Source organism: Tigriopus californicus, chromosome 10 (assembly GCF_007210705.1).
Source record: "Tigriopus californicus strain San Diego chromosome 10, Tcal_SD_v2.1, whole genome shotgun sequence".
NCBI lineage: Eukaryota > Metazoa > Arthropoda > Copepoda > Harpacticoida > Harpacticidae > Tigriopus > Tigriopus californicus.
The window spans coordinates 14,241,701-14,267,303 of record NC_081449.1 but is presented as its reverse complement, the minus strand read 5'-3'; the positions used below and the strand labels follow the sequence as shown (position 1 = coordinate 14,267,303).

Here is a 25,603-nt window from a genome sequence, read left to right as displayed (position 1 = left end):
GACTGAGATGGGAAGAGTGAGGCCGCCATGAGAATCAAGCCCGAGGAACCTCAAATGGAGGGAGTAACTTAGCTCCAAAAACTACCACATTCCATATTTTTTGTGTGTCTCATAACTCACTCCCATAGATGGCATAATCCCTTGAAAGGTGCAGAATGGAATGTGTCTCAAGCTAGACACAAAATATTAGCATTCATAATTTAAAAGAGCAAGAGTTCGACCATGCTTGAATGAGAAATATCTCTCTATTGGTACTAGTCAAATCATTGTATGGTTTACACTTGTTTCTTTGTGGACCTTGATAATCCTGGAGAAAAGAAATTATTATTAAAATGTCTCTCTCAGTAGGGATCAAATGATGACTAGAGTGATGGAGACCCTCTCAATGAGTGTTACCCAGTCCCTGGGCTCCAAACATGCCAGATCACAACTAGAATTTGCCAGAAAGAAGTATTTAAAAAAACTTTTCCACATTTTCAACTTTCTGCAAATTGTGGAGGTTGTCATAAAGTTTTAGCCTGAATCACCATAAATGGTTGATCTATTTGAAGCAACATTTTACCAATTCAGAGCATGGTTTACTTACTATTTCAGCGTTCCTAGGCTCCAATGGCAAAAGGAAAGTATCATCAGACAGTCTAAAAATACTGGACATAAATTTGGAATGGTAAAAAATATTTCAAAGTTAGTTATTGCACACAAAATAAAATTGTGAAGGAGGTAGTAACAAAAGGTTATACATTTGAAAATGAAAAAAAAGAAGAAAACAATTTTGAAACAGTTCTATTTCAATTTCTACATAATAAGAAATCATTTGTCTACTACGTAGGATTGTTCCAAGATTGTTTATCAATGAAGCCAAAACTGTATAATAATTCGTGCCGGGGCAAGTCTGAACTAAAATCTGCGTGTACCCAAGTCTTTTACTTGATTTTTGAGAAATAGGACAAGTCAAGTGAGGGGAAATTCAAGGTAAAATGTAGTCTTGCACCCTGATTTTGGGCATTTTGCGGAGGGAGAACAAATGGTCCAGTTACAAAACACAAATTTTATCACATAAATTTGACAAAGAAGACATTTTTAGATCATAGACCAACCCTCTTGTTGTTTACACTACCCAAGCAGTTTTCATCCAAGTTTATTTTTGTTCTCGAAGAAGTGTTTGGTTTTTCTAAACACTGGCAAAAGAAAAGAGTCAGAGGAGTGCAAAAACTGGTGAAAAATGATTTTGTGTTAAAATAAAGTAATAATTTTGATTACCAGCAATGACTTCAATCATCAGCCATCATTTTAATCAACAGCAATATGTTGCATTTGTTGTTTCCTTTGGATTTGAATTGTACCAACTAGATGAGTTGAATGGGCCTTAGATTTGTGGAAACAATGATCTAATACAAATTACCATTTAAGAGGGAAGGAACCTGATTCAAAATCGATTTGAGTCGAAAAAATACCATTCATGTGATGTTAGATCAATGCAGATGATTCATTACCTTTTTCAAACCGTTCAATTTGACATAAAAATTGCAAAAAATAGATCTCATACCTATTTGGAGTCGCTGTTTTTGCTCCTTGCCTATTAGGGCGACCATATTTGGCTAGTTACAATTCTTGATGAATTTATTTTTTTTCATTTTGATGCTGAAATCCCCATTTTAGTTTTCGAATCAAATTGTGTTTTGCTTTTAAGCTATTGATTGACAAATTTGGCCCCAAAGAAAATAAGTTGACTTGCTCTGTTACTCATTGAAATGTTCTCAGCTTGGTCACGCTCAAAAGGACATGCTCATGGGGGTCGTTGATTACCCCTTTGCACTTGAGCGCCCCCTTTTGGCTTACGTGGGGATGTTTCGAGGTTTTGGCTGTGGCATGTATCAATTACAAAAGTGTCAAAATAAGCGGAGGTGTTAAACAAAAAACAAAGGATAGTGCTAGAAACGATAAAAAGATGCAACTTTAAGCTCACTTTGACACAGAAGTTCAATTGTTGGTTGAAAAAGCGGTGTCATTTTTATGTTTGACACATCCCTAACTATCCGAAAGATGGCGCTTGGGCACAAAAGGGAATCAAAAATCCAAACAAACTGATCCTGCGATCCTATCCCATTGTGTTGGGAGCGATTCTTCCGACGCAAGGACAAAGTCTCTCACAGATGGCAGAAAGCTGGAGCAGGTTCTAAGTCCAAACTGTGAGACTGTGAGGCTCAAATTGTTCTATGAGTCGCAGTTTTATCGACACATTGTGTGAAAATCTGTGTTGTGTTACTGGACCATCAGCCAAGCATCACAGTCAACTGGCACCATCTGGCCATTGAATTTTCAATAGTCCAGTGATTTTGGGTGTGCTGTGTTATAAAACCCAACAAAATGAACATGTTTGGTATATTTCGGTGAATGCATTATCAAATCGGCTCAATACCACAATGCTATTTGCTTAGACAAGGAGGTAAAATGAAATAAATATCAAAATTCAATGCATGCACAGAGCAGTTTGGCTGGGTATGTTGTCTTCGATTTTACTCCTGGTAATAACGTCAGTTGTTCAAGAACGCGTTCTCATGACAAGCCCTATTGGCGGGACTCAAGTATTTTAGTAAGCACTCGAGTCCCGACTCGTGAAGAAAAATAATTCATGTTTTCTAAAATTTCGCTAGACGATTCTTTTTGTTCTAACCAACTAACTAGAACTAACTAACGAAAGGTAATGAAGAAAATTACCGGGCCTAGATGTCCACCGCCGAGTAGGAGATACAAGTCCTTCCAGTCCCAAGTAAAGACACGCATCAAAGGAGAGGACGGAATTTTTGGAAAGTAGGTATTGTTAAAGTTGATTATTTCTAGAATCTCCAATCATTTCTAAGAAGGTTTTTCATGTCCGACCCCAGGCTAACATCGTGCGTCTTGTCGAAGATAAAACAAATTCCTCATTTTGTAATGAAATTTGTTTGGTTTAGTATAATTGAACTGCGTGGTAAGAATAAAATAGATGATAATTTTGGTACAATGACGGTTCCAAATATCACAAGTGGAGTGCACAAGATAATGATAATACAACAGCAATTAATCTGCGTGGAAACGATGATTTTGAACAAAGAATAGAATTGACGCATGGCGAATCCAAAATGGTCATAATTGCACACCAAGTCTCGAAATCGGCATATATGGACCGACTTCCTTTCTAATACAAGTTGATGGTTTTAGCTATAGGTTTTCGACACATATGGCAACTTTTCAAGGTTTCGGCGCATTCTGAACAAGATCCATGGCCGCAGAGAAACACCACATTCTTTTTTCTCTCCATACAGATCGAGCAATTGTACTGATCCTCCAAATATTGGACTTTGGCCTCCAGATCTCTGAGTCTTGAAGTCGATTGAACATCACCGGAAGAATGACTTGGGGTAGAGTCCATTTCTGGGCACAAGATCTTTTCATCGATGGTTTGCTTGCACTCAATGCACTTCTTCATGCGGAAACTGCATTCTTCACAAGCGACCATATGACCGCAAGGCATGAACTTGCAGGGGTAGACCATTTCGGAGCAAACCGTGCATTCTACCAATTTGGAAGGATCAGGAGCAGCTCTTGAACACGCCCCACGAGCCTTCCGGGGCGAGACACTCTGTCCCGTCGTAAATTGACCAATCTCCTCCGAGGTGTATTCAACCGTTTTCTGATAGATGAGCGTTCTGGAGGCGGGATCCTTGACTCGATCCAAGGGCGTGTGTCCGTTCCTGTTTCTGAGTGTGGAATTAGCTCCATTTAAGATGAGCAGTATGGCCAAAGCGATCCACTTTTGTAGGTTATCTTTGACTAGAGCCTTCTTGACTTGGCTCAAAATGGATGGATCGACATCTAAGGGTTGGTTCAGTTTGGCCGAGGGGTCATCTTCTCGTGCCAAAACCAGATGGAGCGGAGTATTCCCTTGGAGGTCCCGGCAGCAGACATCAGCCCCAAAGTCGTTGTGAAGGAGAACTTCGACGATTCGATAGAGACCTTGATCGCAAGCGCTGTGAAGGGGAGTTTGACCTCGTTTATCCTTGGCATTGACATTGCAACCCTCGGAGGCAAGTAAAGCTTTTACCAACTCGATGTGACCATTCACACACGCAATATGTAACGGGGTAAATCCATCTTCTTTGCCGAGAGTGATCATCTCGGGAGCCTTCTGAATGATGGCCTTCAGGGCGTAAGCATTGCCTTTCAATGCTGCCCAATGTAAAGGGTTGAAGCCCCGCCCATTGGTAATGGTTAAATCGATACTCGACACGTTCAAAAGCATATCGAAGATGGTGGTGTGCCCTTGGGTTATGGCTTCATGTAGGGGCGTATCGCCAAACGATTCTTTTAGATTCACATCAGGATTGTGCTTCAAGAGAGCGTCGACGCAGTCTGGAAGACCCAAAATCACAGCCACATGGAGGGCAGAGCATTTCTTGGCGTTCAGGGCATTGATGTCGAATCCATCTCGTTCCAAGATGAACTCGACAACGGTGGCTTGCTTCCCGAAAGCGGCATAGTGAAGAGCCTGGTCGCCAAAGTCGTCATTGGTACTCAGTTGGGCGCCCACACTCAAGAGATAATCCACAATGTCCAAATGACCTTGGTGAGTGGCCACGAGAAGCGGTGTCTTGCCCTGGTGCTTGAGGTCTACTTGTTCAGGGAACCGCTCGATCAAATACTTCACAATGGGAAGACTGCCAGTGCAAGCTGCCCTCTGGAGGCCTTTACGAATGGCTTTTAGGTCTACTCGGTTTTGGTTCAAGGTACTAATGTACTTGGCCACGGCCTCGATTTGACCGCGTTCGCAACTCTTGAAGAACTGACTTAACTCCGCATCCTCTTTGGCCGATCCGGTCCGATCCAGTCCGGTCTTCATCTCCACTTTGGTTTCTTTTGACACCGGGGTCAAGCAAACGGGATGAAAGGTCCAGGTTTGACCGCGAATATCGACGCGAACCACTCCATCGGCATAAACATTCACCACAGTTCCAGTTTTGCCCAGGAGATTCTGCATATTCTCATCCCATTCACCGTGTCCGGGTTGTTTCTCTCTGACAAGATCAATGTCCTCGGTAACTTGGACAGTGTCTCCAACGGAAATCCTTGATGCCTTGATCAGGCTCCTGGGGTTCAAAGTCCATCGGTGCTGCTCCAAAGGTTCGCCCAGGTATTGGACTCGCACGTCACCTTTGCCGGTGATTCGGTGAATGTGTCCAACCTTGCCGATGAACTTGCTCATTTTGGTATTGTAACCTCCATGGCCTTCTTGTAAGACTTTTAAAGTTGATGCGTTCACTGCGATCTTCACCCACTCACCAATGACAAACTGAGAGGGCGTGGCGGAAGCCGGATTGGAATGAGACATGCCTGAGGTATCGGGCTTTCCAACCACTGGTAGATGGTCGGGGTAACAATAGTCGCCCCACCCGGAGAAGTCTGGGACATATTTCAGGTCCACTTTGCCTCGATGTCCCAATCTATAGTTATAATTTTGAGATTTAACGGGCCAAAATACTTTGACCACAGAGCGACCGGTGTCATTTTCCCAGCCCTCGAGCGCTACCACTTGTCCCATGTTCCCACTGCCGCCATCCTGGTTTTCCCACGCCCAATCATGACCTCGGACCACTTTGGCACCGGGCAATATCCCACGGGTCAGGATCTTGCGGCAACCATTGCGAGGGGGGACTTCAATGCTCCCCGAAGACTCTGGACTATCGTAACGTCTATGGGGATGGGACAGATTCAATTTGTCGGACATGTAACACTGATTGCACAAGTCGGTCCCGTCCACCGTGGATCGCCATCGGAACCCGAAAAAGCCTTGCTCCTTGCAATTGGCACAAGTAATGGCGGGATGCCGAGTTCCAATTTGGGCGTTATCCCACACCCTGAGATCGAATGCATTCTGATAGCCAATGCGGTAGTTGGATCGGGCTCCGTTGTCCCACTGAACGATCACCACGTCCTTTGGGTTGTGAGTGGAGGATCCCGCCATTTTGGATCCATCCGCACTGCCAATTTCCACGATGGTGCCCAGATGACCCTCGCCCCCGTCTTGATCTTTCCAATTCCAATCAGGACCACGAATGACCCGCACTCCGGGCTTGATGGGGGTGGATTTAGCGGCCAAAGCCATTTCCAACACAGCTGAAAAAACAGAGAACAACTTCATGAGGCCCTGTCTGTGGCACAACTGCGAAATTATCCAAGCCTCCACGAGCTCTTGGTCAATTTTGCTTAGTAGTGCTCATTTCCGCATTACATTTCGCTCCCTTGTTCTGGGGAGAAACAAATTCTGAATGATATCGCTTGAAAATATCTCAGACCAAAATTCTTCCCTTCCTCTGTTCTGCCGGTTTCAAGGTGCTAGCTAGTATTTATTCTCTTTAGTATGGCGGAAGTAGATGGGAATCTCGGTTCTCATAATTAATTACTCTCCTTGGTTAGACTGATCAAATTGAAAAGACCTGATCTGTCATATCAAACAAAATGTATTGGACACGAATCTATAAATGCAATCTCCACAATTCGCTAGTAATCCTAAGGTTAAGGGTGGATAATTCGGATGATTTGTGGAAATTCCCCAATCCAACCCGTCGTTACTTTTTTTGCCTCCTTCAACCAAAAGAACTACGATCATTGACTCTCGTCCAAAAACAACCTGGGATTCCCGGTTTCTACCATCCAGGCTCGCTCAGAACGCAATCTCTCGATAGATAGATGGATGGATGCATAGTTTATCGTCCGCAGGAATTCCAGACGCTTACCACGAGAAATTTCAAAAACTTTCAGGGCTGAATGAAATAAATGGATGTCTTAGCTTGGGATCAACACGAGTTCTCACTTAATCGTGAGACTATTTTATCGGGAATCGTGTCGAGATTATCCACCTGGGACTTTCCGACATGAAAGGGAATTTCAGAATTCGAGCCGCTTCAGCTTCTTTTTCCTCCCTTTCCTACTCGTCTTCTCTCTAAATCGCACTTATCAAGCAGAAAACGAGAGAGGTATGATATTGTAAGGAGGGTGAGGTGAGATCATTTAAAAAAAAGGGAGACGTTTCAGCGAGATACGGGTATGAAAAACGCGCTCTTCTAATAAAGAGTGCCCGCAGGCAAATGGGGATTTCCCCGAGTTTTCCCGTCGTTGGTCGCTTCGGGCCTAGCGACATTCCAATGGAATTGGAATACCATGAATTGCCATCACAAGAACCACTCAATAAGTGTAAAGAATGCTCACTATCATCTATTGAAAAATGCTGTCTCTGGGTATGATTTCATCTATTGGAAAGGCCTATCCAGACATGTTCGCTGACCTGATTAGCGACTCTGACCTTTGCACCTCCGTTCATATCAGTTGAGAGTTTAGTATTTGTATATCTCACTGTACCGGATTAATCAATTTCGATTAATGCGCACTCAGTGGGAAAAGTTGTGTCTCTTTTTGGAAATTTTCTTGCAGATCTGCCGTAGATGTCGATCAACGACTTCCCTCATCCCTTCCTCATTTGGACATTGACAGCATCATCGCTACCATTATCGTCTCATTCCATTACATCACGTTTCCGTCGAAATAAACCTTCTTTGGGAAGCTAGTACGTAAGAGTGCATTATTTTTTGACCAATGGAAGAGCTGCAATACAGATCTTCACTCTCAATCTCGTACAGACAAAAATATCCGTTAAGCTTATTGAGACCAGACATACTTAGACTCATCTTTGTTGTGTCTTATTTTTACGTAATAATTTATACTAGGATTGTGATAAGAGCAGTCATGTTATGCGGCTAACAGAACCAAAGTTTACCTTACTCAACGTTCAATGACTCCTCATACACAATCTAAATAATTCGTAAACACCTAGCTTCAAGGATATACACATGTAAGATGCACTTGTGTCTCTTGTGTTGTTTAATATGATAATCTTGACTTGACTGAACGCTATCCTTGGCGAATGGCCTAAATGCACCGAGTCCATAGCCTTGAGATGCCTTCGAAACCGTGCGATATGTCTTATTCACCCTCCAATGCCGAGTTTCAAGGCTAAATCTAATGTAGAATGGCGAAGAGACAACATTGGATTTCCCCAGATCGCTCAAGGCGAACGGAGGACTTTTTAGTCTGGGGTTTCCCCAAGCTTCTAGCCTCTAACAAGCGAGGAACAGTTGTGGCAGGAACACTTTTAGATTAGCTCTCTTACCTCCAAAATGTTTGAGAAGGGTGGCAAGTTTCTGGTATCTGACCTCCTCCAGTTTTTTAGACATAGAGTTGGATAAACTTTGACTAGATAAGTCCTCGGGGGATCGGAAGAAGTCCCGAGACTGACTCGACTCTGAAGAGGTGGGGGAGCTGGGAGAAGAGGACGAGGCAGACGACGAGGTGGAGATACTCATGTCTTGGTAAAGGTTGCTCCACATAGTATTTGCAATAATACAAGAACAACTCCCGGTAGCACAAGTCCAACCAAGGGACACTTTGAATTCTGACACCTTCTTGCTTGGGATGTGTGTCTTCTTCTGAATTGATGAGATCTCCGAGGCCCTACTCGTGCACTTTTGGGGATATCCCTAGTCCGTTGAACAAGAGAGGCCAACAGGCCTTGCTGGAGGCGCTCCCGCTAAAACTCGTGAGAACCGGCGCTCAAGCTAACCTCGAGCAGCCTCATCCAGTAGGATGGAGTGCGTTTCTCTACATCTGCTACAAGATTCTCAAGCCGAGCTATACTTCGCACTTGGCAGGTACCGTCCACGTTATTAGTATCACCTGCGGAAGGGCTTGTGGAAATTCCCCAAAATAGCTCGAAGGATGGTGGATGCCAAAACTACGATCGGATGGTTCGAAGCTCACAGTACAACGTATTAAAAGCACAATAACGCCCGAGTTCAGGGGAAAACACACGTGGGCAGTGTGACTCTGGAATCATGATGCAAACAACGATGTCGTCACTGGTTTTACTGACATCGAAAAATCTGGCAACTGGGGTCGGATGATGAGGAATCGCTACAACCTTAGCAGGAGATAAACAAGCTCATCCAACCAAATAAATTCTGGTTTGTTCCCATACAGTAGGTTTGGATTTCATTTCGTTTACCAGATTAAATCAATGAAAAGAGTTTTGTCCACACAAGCGATGTATGTCTCTCTCACTAAAAAGGGCTGATTTGCATATCTCGCATTCGTCGCCGCCATTCAAGGCCTCTAATCAGTAATCACTTAGCTTGAAAGGCTCTCATTATTGAGTTAGCATTAATCATGAATATTCCATCCATTTCAAAGCCTATTGTAATCGATTTTATAACGCTAAATAATACATGGATTTTCTGTCTTCCTGTTAGATTTATGACGCATCGTGTAAAACATGAAAAAATCATCTTTTACATTCTTTCATGACAATTGATGACGACAAGGCGTTTAAGATCTTCAAAGACTGGCTTTTGCCAATATTTTTTTATTATTGCAACCATCATCATCTAGGTTATGTTGTTATTTTCAAACTCTACCAATAGCACCAGTAACAACAATAGAGGAAGGAAATGGAACTGGGTATTTCCACCGAATGCAATTAGGGGCCTCTTCTAAGCAATCCCCTTTTTTCTATTCAACTGAGCTAATAAAGCCAAGGGCCGTTCCACGGGTTAGAGTCCGAACTTTCATGGCCCAACGCTATTTGTTTAATAATCGTACTCTTCCAGGTAATTGTGGGCTCCTTATCATTACTTTGATTGGGGAAATGGGATTCCCTTGATCTAAGTGACCTTGCCACATTAGATACAAAAGTACGTGAAACTTCTTTTTCACCACCAATGGCACCATTGAGAGTAGAGTCATGATGCTCGAGGCAAAAAAGGGTTCTAGTTTGCTCCAAGCCTGCTTTTCTGGACCTTCGCCTTTTTCAAAGCACAATCACGATTGATGGCAATCCAAATACAGGAGATCGTTTGTTTCAGTTTGGCAGGGAGATTAAGATAAAAACGTTCATGAGTTTTGCGACTAAATCACCATCAGGTTACGTCCAAAAACTAGATATTTTCACATGCTACCCTGAGTCAACCGAACCTGAAGTTTTGATGAGTGAGGTTTCAGCAGGTTATACGACAAAGATCCTTTAAAAACGTTGCGTGTGCTCCATGCTGATGACATGATGATATCATCTAGACCTTCGCCTCCTGAAGGTCAATCCTTTTTTAGGATACCGTGGACTCGAGTGGATATTCCGTTAGATGAGTGCTACGCATTCATCATGAGCAAATTGTATATACAACTGTAATGGCAGATGATTCCTTTTATTGTGGCTTCATCTCGGAGGGAATACGGGATTCCCACCTCTGACGGAGCCAGGTGAAACTCTCTAACCAGGCATCAGGTTACCTAGATCCTCCTATTCAGGGATGAGGACGGATCTTTCATGAAAAGCTTGGCCCTATTCAACCTTCAGATTTTCCTCACCCACTCCTTCAACGTTCTATTTTCGTTGAAAGACTCAACTGCAATTAAATAGAACGTTCTCAGCGAGTGATCCTCTTAATTGGAACCTTTTCCCTTTTGGAGACTTCCACGAAGCTGACCAAGGTTATTTGATACAGATTTTTTTTACCAAGCCACAGACGTCTCATCCTTTAAAGTGCATTGATGAAAAAGCCAGCTCGAGCCAATGGAAGCGCGAAGTTTTTGGCTCCTCCAATTTGTCACCAACCCAAAAAAATGGGATTCCCGACAAAAGTTGGGCCTTTCCCTTCTGTTCTCTCGTTCCCTCTCTCTCTCTCTCTCTTTCTCTCTCTCTTTCTCTGGGGGAAGTGGTTGCGTTAGGAGAGGCTCACAAAGGAAGCGACCTCGATGCTCATAGTTCACCATGTACAGTAATGAACTTGGTATTTGAGCCAACCGAACCAGATATGTTTCAGGATGTGATCCCACTTTTCTCCAAGGACATCTAATCTCTTTTGGGTGGTTACATTCGGAGAGAGTACATTTCTAGGCCAATTCTGTTGGGTTTATGCTTAGATTGTTGTTGATGGTGTATGGAAAAGAAAATACAGGGTAATATATACGAACAGGCGCACATTGTGCCATATAATTTCAACGTGAACCAACTTGATTTTAAGGTTGACAAGAAAAATGTCCAAGCATGCTAGGTTCAAAATTGTTACAACCTAAGAATTGGCTTTTTATGTTCCAGATCAGTTGTCACCTAACAAAAAACATCGATAGACGGGAAATTATGACTAAATTGCATGAGCAAAATCATAAACTTACAAAAAATGTATTGATTGTGGAGTTGGAAGAAGTTCTTAAAAGGCAAATTTTATTTCCATTTGTTACCTCCTCTTAGTCATCTTTTTATAGACACCAATCAAATTCACACAACTTTTTGCAGTGTTTGATCTATTACTTGTACTTCTAACCTAATCTGTTTCTAAGCAAAGGCAAAACAAAAATCAGGTCAAATTCTGGTAAAACTTTTAAGATGTCATCTAAAAAAGATCCTAATTTTGACCAAGTTTTTCAAAATATTTTGTCAAAGATATTAGCTTTGGCTAACCGATGGCCTAGAATTGTATAGTGGATGTTCACTCACAAAAAAAAGCTGGTTGTTTTACGTCGTTATTTTCGGAGTGACCAAATTAGTTTAAGCTATTCTGGTATGTCATCTCTTGGCAACGGCTCACGTAGCACTTACGTAGGAAATGGCCACTAATTCTTGATGATTAATTGTTGGGGTTAACCAATATCATGGGGTCATATTTAAGTGCGAGATTAAAGAACAACAAATCTTGTCCTAATCAGGCAGAACATTTGGCAAATTTCATAATCAGTTGGCAAATGCACATTGTCGAAGTACAATTACAAATCAACTTAATTTAAGAGTAAGCAAATAAAGATTGGGTGTTACTTTAGCAAATTAAAGCTCAGAACGAAGTCGTTGGTTATCGATGTCGATCTGATTATCAGCCACTTGGATTGATTTCACATGCATATCCTTATTTATTGAAACCTTGGAGTCGTACGCCTTTCAAATTTGTTATTTGATCCCATTAGACAATGAGTTCACATACTTTCAGTGCGATTTCTCAATGCGCAAATGATGCAAAAATACCCGCAAAAACAAGTTGGTGCAGAAATTCCAATCTAAGAAACAGATCAGGTTAACACAATTTTCCCCATCAGATCAGGTTATAAAAATACATTTTCCAAAACCAAAGAGCCATTAAACGCGTAAAGAACAGCTCAACCATGGACTGATTACGAATCCACACGTGAAGATGAATAAATTGATACGGAAATAAAACTTTACGAGTATCTTACGGTGGTTATAAAGTTACAACAATGACTAAAAAGATATTTCAATGTGGTTTCAACTTGAGTCAAAGAAATGAGGAATCTCTTCTTTAATCATTCAACCGTTGGTAGCGTTGATCTGAATTAGGCACAGGTGGGTGATGCTCTATTTCAACTTGAAAACTCAAAACAGCCCTGGTTCGCAAACAGTCCGAAACCATTGTCGCACCAAAAACGAATTTTTGAGGTTGAGTTCAATCAGAAGAGCCTAGCTCTAAACCATATAAGCCAAGAAATTCTACTTTAGATGTAAAACCCAGTTGGACCAGCATAAAGCGAATATACCTACAGCATGAAGTTTGGAGGTGTTTCGTCATCTGAAAATATCTATTTACTTAATGGACATCAGCACCTTATACAGTAGTTTGGAAAAATGAGGCTTGAATAAAGTAGGTGGGAACATTTTGACCTATCATGCCATAGCATTTAAAGAGAGGATTGAGGGCTTGCCCTGTTAATTTGTAGAGGGACTGCTAAAATATCGCTAAAAACTCAAATATAGGCCGAATAATATGCTGAAAAGGTGGTCAAATCACTTTAAAAAATGCTCTACGATTTGTTGAAAATATCGCAAGTAATATTTTCAACAAAAAAAAGTCAATGAATGGAAAGTGTATGCCAAATAACGATTGTACAAAGTAATTACAATCTTAAAAGTAAAAAAGGGCAAATGACAGGTAAGCAGATTAATATCTATTTTATTAACTCAAAGAAACCTGAATACAATTGTATTTTCATTTTGGTTTGTTTGTGAGCTTCATTTAGGTTCATCCCTTTTGTCACAAGTATCGGACATGTGGGTGGACAATCAAAGTAATAAAAAATTATAAACAACCCAGAACGGTCAGAAATACACTTTTTATATCTTTTTTTGTGGGTGATGGAGTCAGAAAGGGAAACTGGCCAACCATCACCCCATCCCTCACATTTTGAAATATTTTCCCATTAGCAATATTATTGTTTGGTATCAGATTGGGTCTTAATTAGTGGGGGTGGATAACGCTTAAAAGTCTTTATTCAAAGGTTGGGAGAAGATGGCTGTTGATGGCAGGATTTGAATATATTTTTTGTGGATGCTAAGGAATGAGTCATGTTCAGCTTACAAGGCCAGCCAACACATCATCAGGGCGGTCCAAGACCGGCCAATGCACTTTTTTTTTACCTTTTTCAGATCTTTTTGCATTGTTGATTTTAGCTCAAAAAGTAAAGATTTTTTTCAATTGATATTGTTACTATTTTTCATGAAAAAAAAAACACTTTTTCTCTAAAGGGTTCGATAACTTTGCTTTTTGCTCACTATGCATTCAACCACTTAAGATCATACCTCTTCAGCTTTCAAAAAAAAATACTGCTACTAATACTATCCCTTTTTCAACTACATGGCCAAAGAGTGAAATAAAAGGGAAAGTACAATTGGGCTCGACATTTTGGGTGCATTAGTGAAGCAACAATGCTTTGTTATGTTTTAGGTCGAAATCATTTAAATTTGACCTATTCATAAGCGGTTTAGGTTGAAGCCCGTAATCAGAGTTTCTTTGGCAACCTAGCGCACCTAAACCTTTTTTGCGTTGGTTGCCTTTCACACTTTAAGCAAGAAATAAGACCTACCATAACAATTCAGTTATACAGAAAAATGATGTGCCCTTCTTCGGTATCCTTTTGCATTGTTGCCCACTGCGATTTTTTGCGCTTGCATCATTATGCTTATGATTCTATTACGTACATAGAGTAAATAAAAGAAAGTATATCTGCATTTTCAGCATTTCAAAGTGCCATATTTTGCCGATTTGAATTGCTTTATTGCACATAACCATTTAAAAATTTCGATAGGCAGATTCATGTCCGGTTTCAGATTGGTTCTACGTCTGTGGGTGTGGTTAACATCTAGAGGTTTCCATGAGAAAGGTCGGGGAGGAGAATCGAACCAAGCATCTCTTTATGCTACTTATGCTAGGAAATTGCTCTAACTTTCAGAAATCAAATTTCAATGCTACTGTCATCGGTCGAAATATTTTTCGAAGAAGTTCTATCTAATGAACAACTGAAGTCAGTTATATAATAATTCGCTATGCCAGCTTTGAAGTTGTTTCCACTCTTGGTCTTAACTAGAGGGCTGGTCATCTCTAGTCTTAACCAATTAGGCTGTTCTTTTTGGGGTTGTCTGCACTCCCTTCTTCACACACACACTTCTTCGATTTACTTTTGTAATTAACACGCGGAACATTTTGTTGTCTACTTGGCATCCCCTCCGATAAGAATTCGAGTTACATAACACATCGTACAATACAACAAACATCAGCCGAGTGTCAGTTCCTACCAGGAAAATGATCGCTCTTTTTCTTTTTCTTTCCAGGATGTATAATTGCCGATTAAGAGACTTGAAACTTATGCAATAAACCAAGGGCAATAAAAATTTGAATTGGCCATGTTTCAATTTGAGTTCAAAGAACACTTTAAAAAATGTAGTAATAATGTAAGAAGACTGGACAAGAATAACCCAGACGGAATAAACAGGGAAGAAAATGCGCCTTTACAAAATGCTTGCTCAAATTTGAGATCTGCTCATAAAAAAAAAACATGTTAGGAATATGGCTACGTACGTAAGTCTACTCAACATATCTTTCCATATCGCGCACATTTCCAAAAGGAAGCCCTTAAAACAGTTTAAAACCATTTCCCTTTTTTGTAGCACTCCTATCAATGCGTTGAGACTATCTGATGGTGATGAACCTTAACGATATCTTGTCAAAACTTTGATATAGTTAACGGCTACAGAGACCGAGTATATTCTGGCACTTAAAGTCGGATAAAATTTAGATATGTGGAGCCCAAAGCCTCTTCTGAAAGCTTGAAAATACACAGCCTTGAGAATGAGATTGATCAAAGTACCCTAAGATATTTACATAACTGATCGTTTTGTTCACTAACTGAGGTAAACGAGTGTTGAAAAAACATTCGCTGAAAATATTTCAAACAAGAAAGTCAGGCCTCTACAATATTAAGTTAAGATTTCAGTCTGATGCTCTGGAAGTTCGACCAAAAATATGTCTTGAAAACACGTGTGTACCGAATTTGATATTTATTATTTGGGACTACCATTCGCCGACCTATTCAACTTGGATTCATCAAATTTTGCCATGACAGGATCAGTTGACATTACAAAGATGGCTTCGGTTAGGCCACTATGGTTAGGCCTATGCTTGGATCCGGAATCAAGAACATTTAATATTTAAAATGAAATCGTTAAAAAATCATCTCCCACAACATTTAGGGACTCGTGCACCTTAATTGCTTTCCAGTAAAATACCAAATGACTTTCAGTTTACATTGCTTGATATTTAAATCCAGGGTCAAGGGAATGCCACACACTCCCAATGACGTCGGCGCACGAACTGATTGAAATAGAATCATAAACCTAAGCTTCATGCCCCAATCAAAAACCATTCCGAATTTCCAGATACTACCCTTTCTGTCAAAGATTCTTTCAATACAAATTTCAATCGAACTATAACGAGAGTTCCAATTCTAAGTTGTTCCTAAAGCAGCCGAGCTCAACCACTCAAGATTCTCACGTACTCTATACATTTCACAGTCTTGCCACTAACCATTGGACTACTCACCCTGTCTGGACAATTATGGATATCGGGATTTATGTTGAGATGCCTCCGTCTGTGAGGCTAAATCAGCTGTGGTTGGCCAACCACTTGACCAATATTACACAAGCATTGAACCTCACAGCCTTGTATTGCAACCCTCGCGTTCACTTACTAAAACAGCCAACATTAGATGATTTAACTCATCCGGAGATCTTAAAGCAACGCCATGTAGGAGCACAACAGAACATAATTTTGAATTACCTGGTCATAGATCGATTGAAGATAGGGTTTGCAGGCGATGAGTGAGGTGTGTAAAGGCAACTAACTCACTTGATGAACGGAATGGATCGAGGAGAAATCGAAGCTATTTTTCGGCATCCCCTGGCCTCAAATGACGCACTTGTGCCAAGTTGCCCGGATAGAGTCGGATTTTATCAGTGAGTGACGTTCAAACGAAATAGCTGAAGAAGGAGGCCTTGTCGTGATGTCGATCAAGCTGAATGAATGTTATGTACAGGGGCAAGATCACTACCACCCCAACCTAGCGAACGAACGCCCTGGGCCGTCCAGAATACAGATACAAGAACGATCTTGTTGTTGTCTCTGTGCTTTGCTTGTGAGTGGGTGAATGCACACACACACACGCACTGTCTAGAAATAGCGGTAGTAACCGTGGCCTGATGATTGTAAGAACATCCAGTACGTAATAGTAGTGTTCTATCCACTTGCTCAATTTTCAGTTGCCCTCCTGGAGTAAGGCTCTACTCTAAAATGTACACATAACTTTCAGCTCAATCTTATCAGGAGGACGAGGACGAGGAGGAGGAGCAAATTTCGGAGAGGGAGATTTAAACCCAGAACCGCAGAAAGGGAAGGGAAATGAGCAAAACGATGGTATTAGCGAGCATTGAGGGGGCAGATGGGGCAGAGACCTACAATTAGGGTGGTCCTAGATGAGCCATGCCTCAACTGCAGCTACATATTTCAAGTGATTATGTTAATAGAATAGAGTTTTGGCTAAAATGCCGAAAAGAGCAGTGTTCCCTTCAACTGGGCTCAGAGAAAAGGGTTGCTTTTCGCAAGCAAAGACTACTTACTTACTTTGGGGACGAATGACATTCCCTGAGTGTGGAATATGATTTCAAATATGGTTAGAACTTGGTCATGATGTCCCCAAACAAGTTTTTTCCGACGCTTTTAACAATGAGAACAGGTTTAGAGCAACTTCTAGAGCGACACTAAAACTTTGGCGGGTTCATCAATCTTTAGGTTTGATAATGGATCCCATTATCAAAACATCTGACACCACTGGTTATGTACTAATTTGTTCAAGTACAAATTATTTAGCCTCTTGATTATCAAATGGCAAATTTGAATCATTCCAAGCCTCTTTAGGGACATCTCAAACCATGAAGCACTTGCTTGATTGAGTGCTCTTTGCTCTTACTTTGTCACGAACCACCATGTAGATGAAACGAAATGAGTACCATTATGAAAGCCCATTGACATAGTTCGATGATTTAATGATTCCAACACCCGACCCAAAGCGGTTATCTTTAAGTTTATCTTTTAGTTTGCTTGCTCATGGTGAACGATTGAAATTTCAGCGGTCACAGAGAACAGCGAAAAAATGGGATTTTAGTCGTTTGATTGATTTTGCATTTTAATTCAGAGAACGAACATCTGCTTTTTTACAAATCTTTTTATTTGCTAAATGTCAGTTGTCAAGAATATTTTCATTCTTATAACCAGATAACGAGAGATATTCATTCCGAATTTACATTATAGCAAGGTTACGAGGACCAAATAAAAAAGAGGCCAAACAAAATTGTGCAACAAAAGTAATTACATGAATAGCAATTGGATACGCAAAGAATTTGTGATAACTATCAATAGTATCAGATCAAAACAGAGTGGTGGGAAAGAGTTGAAGAGGAGGGATCATTTGACCATGAGTGGCCCAATATATATATATATATATATACACACACTATCTAATATTTTGAACTTCATAAATCGTTGTGTCATTTGATACTTCGGTTTTGTAAATAGGTTCAGAGACCAGTCTTGTAAAACGTGTAAAACTCAAAGGAATATCGGATGAAACCAAAAAACACCTCTCTCTTTACAAGATTCTTTGTTTGCGAACGCGCTTTTCCGGCAGAGTCGAATCAGACTTGGCACTCCTTGAGGGAACTCTGCGAGTGGCGGGTGCAGAGGTAGGCTTGGGGGTGGGCGTGGCAGTTGCAGATCGCTTATTTCTGCCACTGGCATTTGTACTGGCTGATTTGGTAGTGGTGGCTGTTGATTTGGGAGAGCCGCTTTCTTTCTTGATGGCGGGAGCGGGTGATTCCGGAGGAGGAGCTCCACTCCGCCTAGATCGGGCCTGCTTGGGCGGCGATGGGCCATTCTCAGGATCTTCAGCCTCGCCCTTGGACTCGTCAGCCTCTTCCTCGGTCGTTTCCAGTTTGCGCTTCTTGACATTGGGCGCGGATACAGCTGAGGAGACATTGGCTTTTTTAACCGCTCCCGGGATTGACTTTGGGTTGGAGGGGCGTGGAGGAGTTAGTATGGAAGAGTTGGACTCGGATTCCTCTTCATCGTCGTCGTCATCGTTCTTGTACTTGGGATTGATCTTCCTGGCCCGGCCACTACTTCTCACGTTTGGATCGATCTCAGGCACAGGTTTTTGCGAGGTTTTACTTTTGTTGGCCGATAATGTTTTGGATTTGACGGCCTCAGTGTTGGAAGTTGTCTTAGATTTGAGGTGGGTGTTAGTTGCCCCGCGCTTATTATTTTTATTGGCGCCTTTTTTATCCGAGCCTGTCTTAATAGAGCCCTTGGAATCTGAACTTGATTTCTCCTCGTTGGGATCCTCCAAGAAGTCATCTGGAACAGTGGCCGGAATGCCAGGTTTGGGCGCACTCACACTCAGGCGATCGGCTTTTGATTGGGTGGAGATCGGGGCGGGAGCGCCGAGAGTGGGATTCCGGGTGGGAAGCACGGTTTTGGTGACGGTTTTATTAGCGACAACCTTGGCCGAGGTGCTCGAGGGCTTGGGCTGAAGTGCAATTTGGGTCGGTTTGGGACCCATGGCTTTTGATGGACTGACCATCCGAATCACGGGAGCGTTCGGACTGAGCCCTTTCATACCGGGCATGGCACTCGCCGTCGATGTGATGGCTTGCATGGCTCTTGCTAGAACATCTTTCGACAAGGCAGGGCCTGAACCAGGAACAGTCCGAACGGACGACGATGTATTAGCCATGGTTGTTTTCAAGAATGTGGTCCCGGGCGTTTTACAGATCACCCGGATTTCTCGCCCGTCCGGTTGTCGCACCGTCTGGACTTGAATCGGCATCTTGCCTCCGCCACTGCCTCCTAACGTGACCATGGAGGAGACCCCACGGGTGATTGAGGGTGGTGATTGTGGGGTGGAGGTGGTGACCACAAATTTAGCGGCCGTGCTACCTAGTTTGCCACGGACCATGGGCGGAATGACCACTTTCTTCACGTTGGCCAAGGGCACGGGCGCAGTAGGCAGGGATATGGCGGGGCGGGTGGGCAAAGTGACTCCAGGGGGAAGATTGGGGAGGGTGGGTCCAGCGGTCGTGGTGAGAATGACCCGTTTTTGGAGGTTGGGTGAAGCCGGATTGAGCTTGACGGGATTCTTGTTCTCCGCATTACTGTCCTTTTGAAAATGAACCAAGAGATGGCCGGCCTCGGAAATGGCGTTGGTCTTGTCGTCTTCAAGCTGCTTGGTCAGGGTGAACATGATATTAGGCGGAGGCTGAGCGGCGGTTGGAGGCTTGCCCGTGGGCGACTTCACGTCTTTGCCCGCTTGAGTCTTGATTCGGCGTCGATTATTATTGGCGATCTTGGCGGCTTTGGGTGAAGTGCCCAGCTCGTTAGTGCTCTCAATACCTAGACAGAGGATCAAATATAATCATCCGATTATCGCACCTTACAAAAACACCGACTCCATCGAAAATAAAAATACCGATCCTACCTGGAGGTTTGGTGGGATTGCTATTGTTCTCTTCGTCGGATTCGGCCGAATCCGTATCCGAACCGGCGGAATTATTCTTGTCCGTCCCTTTTGTCGGTAGGTTCAACCCTTTGGGTGGCGATTTCACCATTTTGGTAACGGGCTTGGCGAGTTTCACGGGCGATGCGGCGGGACTGGTATTGAGCGGCGGTGAGCTCAGAGGTTTGAGCGTTTTCCGCCCATCTTTAATAGCCTGAAAGTCCTTTTGATTGATCTTAACAAAGGAATCTTTGAGAAACTTGATTTTCAGTCGATGGGCCGCTTCGCAGACTTTCTCCACCAAAGTTTTGGGGATTTTCACCGTACCCTCGTAAGTGAATTGGGCCACGATCTCCAAAACCGCGGGTTCCATCTCGGGCAGGCTGATGTGGACCTCGGATTCGGGATCGGTGAGGGCCAGCAGGTCTCGCAACCAATCCGACATGGAGGCCAGGACCAATCGGTGACAAGTATGAGTGCGTCCGGACCCGCAATGCAAGATCACGTCGGAATGCAAGCCCGAGGCGCGGGATTGGACCAGACTCTGGCCCAGTTCGGCCTTATGGGCCTCATTTTGGATGATGAGACGCTCCATGGGCATCCGCAGAGGTCCAGAGAGGTCCAGGCAGGTCCAGGCAGCGATTCGACCGCGGGATTCAAGCCTCGAGAGGACACAATAACAAACCCCAAAGTTGACTTTTGTTTGACGGGACTGACGGGACTGACGGGACTGACACAGCCGATCAGAAGGAAGGACTTGAACGCTTGTCTGCCCTGCCCCAGCCTCAATCCAGCCAGCCTCCAGCCAGCCAGCCCATGGCCAAGTACGGAGACAGCATAACAAGGACTACTTTGTTCAAGCTCGGCTGAAAGGCAGAGCTGAAAATGCACGGAGGGCCTGGCTGAACTACAGCCAAGCCGATGGAAGCGGCTGTCAAGCGGAGTTTTGACTTTTCCTTTCTCAGGTTGGCCAAGCAATGCAGGTTGGCCAAGACAGACATGTTTGTCGTTGGGGATGGCTCAAGTCCTTTTTAGACAGGCAAGGACAATTTTGGAGTTGGACAATGATCTTGAATGATTCTGTAAAGTAGGGTTTGTTTGGTTCAAATACTTGGCATTTACATGGTTGGTCTGGCTAGCCTGATTTCTTTTTCAGCGTCCAAGCCTAGATTATCAAGCTCTCTGTACGTCATTAGGTCATGATAACGCCATTTCAAGTCACTCCGACTCCTTCTGTCTCTCTCTCCCCCTTTCTCTGTCTGCATCGGCTTCCTTAAGAGGATAACGTTGACTTCAAAGTTAGGGGGAGGCAGATCGCGCCAGCTGAGCCAGCTCCAGCCATGCATGGACGGTCTAGTCGGACATCACGAACTTGGCGTCACTCAATTCAAACTTTGAATGGTTTTATGCAGTGGATTTTTGCAGGTCATTCATTTGGATTTTTGCAGGTCATTCATATTGATATGAAATAATTATCAGACGGACAGAATGCATTTCATCCAGTTGATTTCGATGGGCCACTTAATTTGATAAGAAGTAATTGCCAGACTGACGACAGATATTGAGGATTATTGTCAGCAAAATTTGTAGGTCAATGGCAACTGAACGGGCAAAAAGGCTGTGAAGAGTGACGTTTTGACAGGGTTTTGGTTTAGTCGTTCCCCAAAATAAGGAACGGATTACAGTTGCCAAAAGAGTAATTCGTTAGAACAAAAAGTGATAATCTTTGACCGCATTTGATTAAATATTTTGAGTAATTTCACAATATGTAGCAGTTTTTAAAATACTTCCCAAGTATCATTATTAAATTCATTGCCTTCTTCTGGAGTACATATTACTTGAATATTTCTCATCTAACATAAGATCTTTCCCTGGACTCAACTAATGACTGTTGAACATTTGCAACCATGAGACTCAAAGGCACCATGGAAAAACAGTATTACAAATTCTTGAGTTTATAAAACTTCCCTTATAGCACCCTGTGCCTAAAGCCATGGATGGACACGGGGAGAACTGAGAAATTTCGTGCAAGATACTCAAGTCAAAGAAAGACTTCGCTCTGAGTCAGGTCTTTAGTTCAACGAGGTTTGAACGAGGAGATGCAATCAATAATAATAGTATCGTTATTGCCACTCTGAATCATGTCATGGCGTAAAAATATAAAAGAAAGATGGTGTATGAACATTATACAGACTGTAAAGTGTATAAAAGAAAAATGTCAAAAAATGGTGAAAGCAATAGAACAGTTAACAATAGAGTAATATCAAATTGAATTGGACTAGAATTGTTTCAATGCACATGGAAAAAGTGAAGAGGGTGAGAGCAGACAGTTCAGACACAGTTAGGTAAGGGTAATTGATGAAATTCTTGGTTATTGTAGAGAAGAGGATGGGCCAGATAGAACAGATCTTTTCTCAGCTCCCGTCGTTCATGGCATTTGGCCGGGACCCGAACAAAGGTGCGTGACCGCCAATACTCCGAAGGGAGGTTGGACCAAGGATAATAAGGTGTTAGCAACAAGTCCTTGACCGGGAAGGACTTGCGGCGATGGTATAAAGAAAAAACATCTGAAACCAGAAACACATGTAACGTTGTTAAAAACAACCACAATTTTCAGCTATGCGCTTTAGGATCTATCTATCTATCTAGGAGCTATCTTTAGGATATAGGAAAACATAGGAAAAGGAAACTTCTGGTACGAGATTGCTTGAAAGCTTCAAATTTCCTGAGTTGCCTAGGGGAATACAAAAAATTAAGAGCCACTCTGGAGCGTGGAAAAAGGTGCGAATAACGAGTAACTTTTGAGTTTTGGGGGCCGCTACAATTACATCATTTTAAACTGTAATGGGATTACAGGTCGTAATTTCGTTACTAGTAACTTCATTACTACCGCCCTGCGTTTTGTGAGGATTTTTTCCAACGTTGGACCTGTCAAGAGCCATGCCAAGAGAACAAGATAAATTTATATGAACCATAGATAACTTCATATATAGATCGATCATGGGCGCTGCCATCGCATGTTTTCGTCTCAGCTGTCACTGGTGGGCAAAATGTTTCATTCATAGTGAAGCTACTTAGGAAAACTATGGTACAAATTTGAATCGTTGATGGCTCATCCAAATTCAGAGTAGAAACCCCTAATACGACTCCTTCTCAAGCAATTACTCTCTTCTAGCAAGCTTCATGAAATGGGTTTGAGTAAGTTGTCTGACCACATTTTTTAGAACGAAAATTTGAAGAGGTTAACATGGGGTTCAAGTTAAAGTTTTCATCCATGTGGTGGAAACACTTAACTGAAACCCAAGGAACAAGTCTGGGTTCAGTCTGACATCGACAGGTGTCGGAATTACCTTTATTACGTAAAGGCGCAACCATGTCGCCCACACTCAAGCACATTGTTGGGAGATTGAAAGCAAATTCCAAGTGCCTCATCATTGCGTTGCAATTTTGGATACATTTTGTTACACTTTCGAGATTTTCGAGATGCGTTGCTAAACCAGGGCAATCAATAGAGTACGTGATTTACTTTACTAATGTCAGAATCTTTTTTTGACATGTTACGTGTATTATGCCCCAAAAAGCATGTTTTTTTATTATTCTACCGCTCTTTCTACCTGTATATTTGTCTGATTCAAAAGAAATTAAGATTAAAGAGGAATAACAAACATTTCATGAGGATAATTCAACTTGCCTGAAGCGAGATTTCACGAAATATCTATGTCCATTTTCCACCAGCGTCAGCTGACCTGAAAACATGCTCATGCTGTACAGCTCCTGTTGAGCTTAAGCATTCTAGTTATGGCTTTCTATGATCTGAACGTAGATTTAGTAGAAAAAAGGGTTTAACCAGGAACTAAAGAGACAAAACGTCACGGCTTTGCTTTGTCTGCCAACTTAGGCCATAGCGTTGAATTAAGACAGTAACTTTAGTATAGATAAAACAGGATTTCCCATGCTACATAGTACATTTAAGTGTATTTTTAGTAAATAATGATCTCTTTGATATACAACTCTGTTCAAATATCACATGTTTCTGAATCAATTTTTAAAAGTCCAACGAATAAATGAAATAACTGTGAACGTCAAGTAAGTAAACAACAAGCAAATTGACCTTTAAAAAAAATAAAATATTCGGCAAAACTTGCTCCAAAACATTTTTAGAAAGAAAATGAACAAGAATCAATTCAGGAGGAACTTACACTGACAATTAAGAAAAGAAATGCATGAAATAGGCAAAAAAGTACATGTACATAAATATTAATATATCAGTATATCAAATAATGGACAATTGATAATCTTGTTTCAATCCACAAATTTGACAAAAAAACATCAGGCAATGGTGAAAAATAGATGGGTTGCTTTTGAATAGAGTTTAAATTTCTACTGATTAGGAATTGTACATAAAAGGCAGGCTTTGTTTAAGGCGCACAGAGTAGGACCAAAGTCCAGCCCACTAGATTTGAGTTTTAGACTCTAAAAACGGTTTTTGGCAAGAGGATCCAAAATAGTCAGTTAAAAAAGGTGTCATATTTGTTGAGATGTATCCTTCCATGCTTTCAAAACATTCAAATGAGTTTACAGAGCAATATGTAGTTCAGAGCTAAAATATGCCCACTTTTGATTTGGGGACCATTCCTAAATTGAGAACCATGGATTCATAACAAGTGCACCAAATTACTTGATAGTTGGTCAAGGTGTTCCTGAAACAATTTTCCTCAAACAGTACTATTGGCAAAAACATATTGACTGATTATGTTGAGAGCAAAATCTTCCTTTACCAAGAATACTTTATTATTATTTTACAGTAATTGTACTTAAAGACATGATAGAAGTCATTTTAAGTATATTTAAACGATATTTGTCACAGCCTTTGAACAATATATATGCTAATAATAGACATTAGAAAAATTCAGCATCATTAGTTTAGGCCTATGTTGGCGGGAATGGTTTGGTGATCACAAAAAAGTGACGCTTCCTTGCTCTAGTGTTCTTGGTTTAACTTTAAGATGGTGGAAGATTTTCTGACACAAATCATGATTGATAATTCTACTATAACCTTTCATTTTAAAAGAACATTTTAACATAAAATTACATTTTTCCAAGATCTTTATAAAGTTTGTGAAAACCAAAACCCAAAAAAGGAATGCATTAAAATCAGTATGAACAATTAGCCTGAAATTTGCAAGAAGACAAGAGTTTTGAGTTTTGAACAGTAAGTGAACGATATAATTTTTCTGGGTGTTGGCACACTGCCTACACTTGATGGAACAAACAAAATTAAGGAGCCCGGAGCAAGTTTTAGGACTCTGAAATAATAATTTCTATATCATAGATGAAAAATTCAAATGCTATACTTATGAATTTGATAAATAGTCTCAGGATTGGTATGAGTTGGCAAAAAGGTGCAAAAATATACTAAATTAGTATAAAGATCGCAAATTGGAAAGCAAATGCTCCACCAATACGATACCCTAGCAAGCTTATATTACTAGGATTATCAAGTACATCCCATCAACAAGCAACTCCTTCAAAAACTGAAGGAAATGAAGTGAAGAAATGAAGTCCCATGAGCTTGAACATACCAGGTCCCCTATAAGTCAGCAGTGATCCCTCAGCCTGATTGCTATTTGTATGACAAAAA

The 25,603-nt window shown here is 41.6% G+C and overlaps 2 protein-coding genes and 1 long non-coding RNA gene across 5 annotated transcripts; 1 reads left to right on the top strand and 2 right to left on the bottom strand.

Annotated features, from left to right (window-relative positions):
- Positions 1 to 2,927: 2,927 nt before the first annotated feature.
- Positions 2,928 to 16,749, bottom strand: LOC131888254 (E3 ubiquitin-protein ligase MIB2-like). 3 transcript variants are annotated; one of them, XM_059237063.1, is made up of 3 exons: positions 16,197 to 16,749; positions 15,960 to 16,106; positions 2,928 to 6,153 (listed from the first exon to the last, which is right to left on the bottom strand). In XM_059237063.1, the coding sequence occupies exon 3, from the start codon at positions 6,140 to 6,142 to the stop codon at positions 3,179 to 3,181; it is 2,964 nt and encodes a 987-aa protein (XP_059093046.1). In that variant the 5' UTR covers positions 6,143 to 6,153; positions 15,960 to 16,106; positions 16,197 to 16,749; the 3' UTR covers positions 2,928 to 3,178. The 3 variants fall into 3 exon arrangements, with proteins under 3 accessions (XP_059093046.1, XP_059093047.1, XP_059093045.1); XM_059237064.1 differs by lacking the exon at positions 15,960 to 16,106; XM_059237062.1 differs by lacking the exons at positions 15,960 to 16,106; positions 16,197 to 16,749 and adding an exon at positions 8,204 to 8,770.
- On the top strand, positions 5,832 to 6,833 carry LOC131888265 (uncharacterized). Its single transcript, XR_009374087.1, has 2 exons — positions 5,832 to 6,369; positions 6,454 to 6,833. It is a non-coding gene; the product is annotated as an uncharacterized LOC131888265 (long non-coding RNA).
- An 870-nt stretch (positions 16,750 to 17,619) lies between the features above and the next one.
- On the bottom strand, positions 17,620 to 20,703 carry LOC131888255 (mucin-5AC-like). Its single transcript, XM_059237065.1, has 2 exons — positions 19,945 to 20,703; positions 17,620 to 19,859 (listed from the first exon to the last, which is right to left on the bottom strand). Exons 1-2 carry the CDS (start codon positions 20,561 to 20,563, stop codon positions 18,061 to 18,063), a joined length of 2,418 nt encoding a protein of 805 aa, XP_059093048.1. The 5' UTR covers positions 20,564 to 20,703; the 3' UTR covers positions 17,620 to 18,060.
- Positions 20,704 to 25,603: the final 4,900 nt, after the last annotated feature.